The sequence below is a fragment of the Mus pahari genome, chromosome 19 (assembly GCF_900095145.1).
Source record: "Mus pahari chromosome 19, PAHARI_EIJ_v1.1, whole genome shotgun sequence".
NCBI classification, from domain to species: Eukaryota; Metazoa; Chordata; class Mammalia; order Rodentia; family Muridae; genus Mus; species Mus pahari.
The window spans coordinates 50,759,476-50,765,475 of record NC_034608.1 but is presented as its reverse complement, the minus strand read 5'-3'; the positions used below and the strand labels follow the sequence as shown (position 1 = coordinate 50,765,475).

The window sequence follows — 6,000 nt, the reverse complement described above, 5'->3', positions numbered from 1 at the left end:
TCTCTCTCTCTCTCTCTCTCTCTCTCTCTCTCTCTCTCTCTCTCTCTCTCGCAAAAAGGTAAATATCCCGAGAAATGGCTCAGCAGCTAACGGTGCTTGATGCTCAAACCTGAAGACTAAAATGTGACCCCCGGAGCCCACATAAAAGTGGCATTCTCCACAAGTTGTTTTTTTACCTCCCCATGTGCACTCACAAACACACCATACAAAATTAATGTGCACACATATGCACGCACACACAAATCAATTAAAAACAAAACCTTTAAGAAACTAGCTAAAAGGAATGAATAGTAGGTGGCTGCATGAAGCTGGTCTCTGTTACAACCTTCCTACGAGGCTTTCTAGTTCAGGAAGGGCAGAGTGGGAAGTAAGGGTGTCTACTTTACAGCATTGCTGTGAACCTGGTAACCTGTGTGCTGAAGACAATAGGAAACACACGGCCGATGGACACAAAATCTCCATTCAACTACAGTCCCCAGAAGTCCCACTAAAGCAAGAGTGACAACTGAGATGAGACCAGAACACATCCTTTCTCACTTAACAGTCACCGAGTGCTTGTTCCTGTCGGGATTGTACATGAGCAGCTCTTGATACGTCCCACCCAGAGACTGTTAAGCATCACCATCCCGGCCTCACAGAGAAGCATCAGATGTGCACTGGCAGCTAGCTCGAGGTGGGGCAGCAGGGAATTCTGATTGGCTGAACTTAAATAGGGGAGATGGAGATGGCTCAGCAGTTGAGAACTTGTGCTACTTTTTCAAGTGACCAGATCCCGCATCAGGTGGCTCACCACCACTCGTCACAGACGGCTCCTGGGAATCTGACACCGCTGGCTTCCTCAGGTTTCATTCAACACTAAGCACACAGCCACACAATTAAAAATGAATAAATCTTCAAACCTATTATAAAATGGGACCAGACCACCAGGGGGAAGAAAACATACAGGTACACACAGGCACATACGCACAAGGGCATACCAGGGTCATGAACAGGCCATGAAGCCAGCTATTTCTCCCACTGGCAACTCCATCCTCTGGGCTAGAGGACAAAGCCGTGGGTGACACTCTGAGTTCGTGGAGATATGCAAAGAAAAGAGACCTACAGCCTAAGCTGTAAATTCAAAAACACTGGATGTTGCTACTAACTGGTAATCCATACTTAGAAGACTCATAAACCTTCCTGAGAGTTTAAGACTTCAGTGTGTTACTTCACCGTCGAGGTACAACCTTCTGTAAGAGTGTATCCTAAAATGATTAGGAAGTCAAACGGAAACACGTAACCTGATTCAGCCACCTCTTGGATTATAGGTTGGATGTCACAACTACAATAAGGTTGACTGACTCAATTTCCAAGCTGGACAGCTCAGTGATGCTTCGGCTTGAGAGAGAGCATCTGAAGACTTACCGAAATTACAGGTTATCACACAAGATAAATAAAAGTTAACTGAGACGATCCTCAAACAGTTTCTGAGGGACACACCCTTTTCTCCAGGGTTCTTTTTGAAGAAAGAAACTCTCCTGTGCTAAGTACTTTTATTTAACACACAAAGGCCATGGTCAACTTGAAGAAAAAAACACACCAAGGGCCATCTATCTATCACTCCCCACCCCAAGTAAGGAGTGCCTGTATCAGACGGATAACCAAAATCCTTTGGTAGGATCCTAACTTCTGGGAAAAAAATGTAGACCCTGACTTGAATACTTAGCTCCGTTACTCTTTCGAAGGACTCTTGAACATGAAGAGACAGGGAAGCGAGTTAGCCCATAATATAAAAGAGGAATGAAAAAAACAAACAAACCAGACTTTAAATAAGGTGATATAAGCTTAAAAAACTACTAGTGGTTAATAAACTAATAGATAAACATGTCTGAAAGCTGAGAAGACACGATCAAAAAGGGTTTACCCAATCCATCACCTGCAAGCTATAGCGTGGGATCGGGAGGGACACACGGGACAAAACAAAAAAAAAAAAAAAGGAAGTAACTTTCTGTAACGTGGCCGGTTCTAACTAGCACCTATCCCAGTTATCGTTGCCAGTAAACACCGTCTCCAAACTCAGCACTTGCTGCCTTCTTCCTGAAAAAGGCGTCCCTCTCGAGAGCCACTCGGCCGCCCAGACCAGCCTTCAATCACCTGCCTCCGCCAAACTCAGCGTGGGAGAAGGCTCGGCCTGCCATCACGCCCACTAGTGTGCAAACAAAAGCTCCTTGCAGCCGGTGGGTCACCTGCGAGCGATCGACGCCACGCTAACCCCGGCTCGGTGGTAACGACTTTCAGGGCAGTTGCCCGTGGAGCCCGGGGACTGCAGCAGCCTGGTTTTCGGGGCGTGGGGGTGGGGTTGGGGGTCCCGCACCCCGTTCCCCCACTCCAGCCGGGGGACCAGGGCCCGTTTCCCCACCCCCCCCCCCGACCCCCGCGCGCGCCTCCGCGGCGGGGCCGCCTACCTTCTCGCACAGCGTCCGCACTTGGTTCTCGTTCAGCTGCTTACACTCGTTGAGCTGCTCCACCCACTGGTCCAGCTCCTTGGTGAACGCCTTGTCGTCCATGGCGGCGAGCCGCGCGTCCCCGCCGCCGGCCCCCGGCGGGACCACCGAGCCGCGGAGCGCGCAGCCCGCGCCCCGCCCAAGCCCAGCGGGCAGCCGCCGGCCCCGGCCTCCGGGAGCGCCCGCCCCGCCCGGCCCCGGCCACGCGCCCGGGGCGCGGCGAAGGGCTCACGGCTCGGAGCGCCGAGCGCGGAGCGGGGAGCGCGGCGCGGCTCGGCTCGGGGGGAGGCTCCGGCCCGCCCGCTGCCGCCCGCAGGCCTCTCCGCGCTCTGGCCGCGGCTCTCTCGCTCTTTCTCTTCCCTCCCTCCGGGTTTCCGTCATCGCCCCGGCATTTCCGCCGGGAAAAGGCGAGTGGGCGGCGCCGCCGGGCCCGGCGCACGAGGAGGGGGAGCAGCGCCCTCGCGCGACCCGGCGGTGAAACGGTCCCCTTGCATCCTTCCCCGGGGTCCTCCTGCCCACTCTGCCCTCGGGGAATCCGGTTCTCGCCTTGGACCTCTCTCCGCACAGAGGAATTGAGACGGTTGGGCTTTTCCCTCAACCTTTCACTACCCTAGAACATGCACTAAATGTTTATTGAGTAAATTTCTACTCTTAGCAGTAATTCATTGCGGAGCCCTGAATCTCGGACCCTTTCTGTCTTCATCAGAAAGATAACTTTTAACAAAGGATGTTTGTGTGTGCAGGTGCCTTGGGAGGACAGAAGAGAGTGTTGGCTCTCCTGGAGCTGGAGTTGGTGGTGTATGGTGCTAGAAACCAAATCTAGGGCATCTGTAAGAGTAGTAAACATTTTTCCTCTTCCTCCTCCTCCTCCTCCTCCTCCCCTCCTCCTCTCTTCTTCCTCCTCCTCTTCCTCCTCCTCTTCCTCCTCCTCCTCCTTTTGGTTTTTCAACACAGGGCTTCTCGGTGTAGCCTTGGTTGTCCTGGAACTCATTCTGTAGACCAGGCTGACCTCGAAATCAGAGATCCACTTGCCTTTGCCTCCCAACTGCTGGGGTTAAAGGTGTGTGCCACCACCACCAAGCTGTGTTTAACCTAACCTCAACTAATCTCTTTAACCCATGAAATGATTTTTAAAATTTTTCTGTGGCCATTGCAGCTTAATATTCTTTGTTGTGACTACCATGATACCTTGGCTGTCATTAGTGATCTTTATCTGACAGGGGCTAGATACCGAGACCTTGTAAAGCTGTGCTAACCGGCCCTATTTCCTCGGTCTGAAACACGCTCTGCTGCTTCTCAAGTGTTCCAACAGCATCCTGCATCAGAAGGCAAGGCTTCCTGAGTTGGTCTTGTCAATTTCTCAGCTTGGAGCAATCCCCAAACTGCCTCTAGCTGCAGATTTGTCATTAGTTGAAATAAATAAGCACACACTCTGTCAGTTGTGTCGAGTACATGGAATTTGTATTTAATATTATTTGTGAAGTGGACCCTCTCCAGCTTTAGGTGGGCTCTGGGCACCACACTCAGGTTGCAAGGCTTGTAGGCAAGTACCCTGCCCCTCCAACCATCTCTGCAGACCGTGTTGATTTTAAGACAAGGTTTCTTTTATTCCAGGCTGGCTACTTGCTACTTGAGGATGACCTTGAATGCCTATTCCTCCTGCCTCCATCTTCCAAGTTCTGGGATTACAGGCACCTGCTACCTACCACACCTCTCTTAATGATGGACTGGGAAAAGCAGCTGCCCAGTAGTACAGCAACACACTACTTTCCTTATTCCTTTTAGAGGATGAAGTCAGTGTGTCAAAAGGACGTCATCTGAACTGAACTCTAAACTTTCTCTCCTTTCAAGTTGCCTGGAAAGGGGAAAGGAGAGGGGGGAGAGAAAGGGGGAGGAGGGGGAGGGAGAGAGAGAGTGTGAGAGAGCTAGAAGGATAGCTGTGATAATGACTGCCATCTCTGAGAAGGTTAGACTGCACAGGTGGAAGAAGCTCTGCCTAAGCCCGAAAAGCTCAGGATGAAATGAGAATTGTTTCCCTGAGATCAGGAAATGTGGCCTGAGGAGAAATGGAAAACACAGATGGAGGTTAGGGGAGGAGGTCTTTGAAAACAAGTCAAGGGTTGGGAGTGGACTTTATAAGTCAAGAGCGAATGTTGGCAGTAAGTAGGAGAGACTGGAGTGCTTTACTAAGTAGTGCTATAGAGAAGACAGGAATTTGGTGCCCCACACTTGCCACCCCAAGGCAGTTCTCTCTGTGCGCTACAAGCTGCATTGGAGCCTGCCATGTCCTGCATCAGCTTTGTGAGTGTTGAGGTTACCAGTATGCCCCTCCACACCTAAATGCCTTCTTTGTGAAGGGTGGCTATCACTGGGGAACTCAGGATTCCCTAGAGTGGGTTCTCTGTCTTATTAATGAAAGCTTCTGTAAACAGAAGGAAGCTCAAGGACCTGTTTGTCAGAGGTTGAGAGAACAACAAGCAGGAGGTAGGCTGCAGATCTTGGCAATTTTGACCAAGAGAGAGATGGAGAAGAGGAAGAGAGGAAACCCCGCCTTTTGAGGTAAGGCCTAAGAAAGCAGGCGTGTTCCATAGTGGCGCTACAAGGTTCGAGGGGTAGAGAATGGAAAAAGAATATTCAGAGGGCAGGGAAGAAGATAGAGTGTTAGGAAAGGGAAAGCAGCCCCAAGTATCTGTAGGTTCCGGGGAAACCACCAACGGCTCTGGGCCTTAGGGTCCATGGCCCTGTATAAGTCATTAGCATAGCAGCCTCTGCTCTCCTGACCGCCCTCACTTGAGCTGAAGTGTCCGTTTTGCCACACAGTGTCGGGGACCACTTTGCACATGGCATCTAGGAAACTGAGACCCTTTTTAGGGTACTTTGTACATTCTATGTGTCTTGCATCTTTCTTCTCACTCCAACAGCCCCATAAAGTAAATACTACCTCCATCTGACAGATGAGGACAGATGCAGGTGTACAAGCATGGGATATGCAATGGTGTTGGAAGGCTCTATGATTCGGCGAAGAATGATGCTCAGGACTCAAACAGTATGTAAATGCAAAGAGTGTTTTATTTTACCGAAGTCCAGCATGCTGGGGTCTCCCATTAACAAGATACCGGGACAACAAAGTGAGCTATTACTGGGGTCTGGGGGCTGGAAACTTGTTGGGGAGGTCTGGAAACTGCTGCTGACCCATTGTCCTTGCCTCAGGCCAGGTGGCAGGGCAGCTTCTGAGGCCTGCACTTACCTGGACTTGCCCAGTCCTGATCTGCCGATTTGAAGCCTGTCATGGAGTCAGCCTAGCCTCCGCAGTGTGGAGCAAATAGCAGGAGCATTGTGTTTGATCCCCAAAACCACACTGTCTTAGTCGGGGTTTCTATTCCTGCACAAACATCATGACCAAGAAGCAAGTTGGGGAGGAAAGGGTTTATTCAGCTTACATTTCCATACTGCTGTTNATCACCAAAGGANGNNNGNNNNGNANNNNANNNNGNNCAGNAAGCAGGAGCTGATGCAG

General features: G+C 50.9%; 1 protein-coding gene across 1 annotated transcript in view; it reads right to left on the bottom strand.

Annotated features, from left to right (window-relative positions):
* The window catches only part of Ppp2cb (protein phosphatase 2 catalytic subunit beta), a 20,121-nt gene extending 17,256 nt beyond the window's left edge, over positions 1–2,865 (bottom strand). The window contains exon 1 of the mRNA XM_021218742.2: positions 2,445–2,865. Coding sequence (XP_021074401.1) covers positions 2,445–2,546 — 102 coding nt within the window. The 5' untranslated portion in view covers positions 2,547–2,865. The remainder of the gene's footprint in view (positions 1–2,444) is intronic.
* Positions 2,866–6,000: the final 3,135 nt, after the last annotated feature.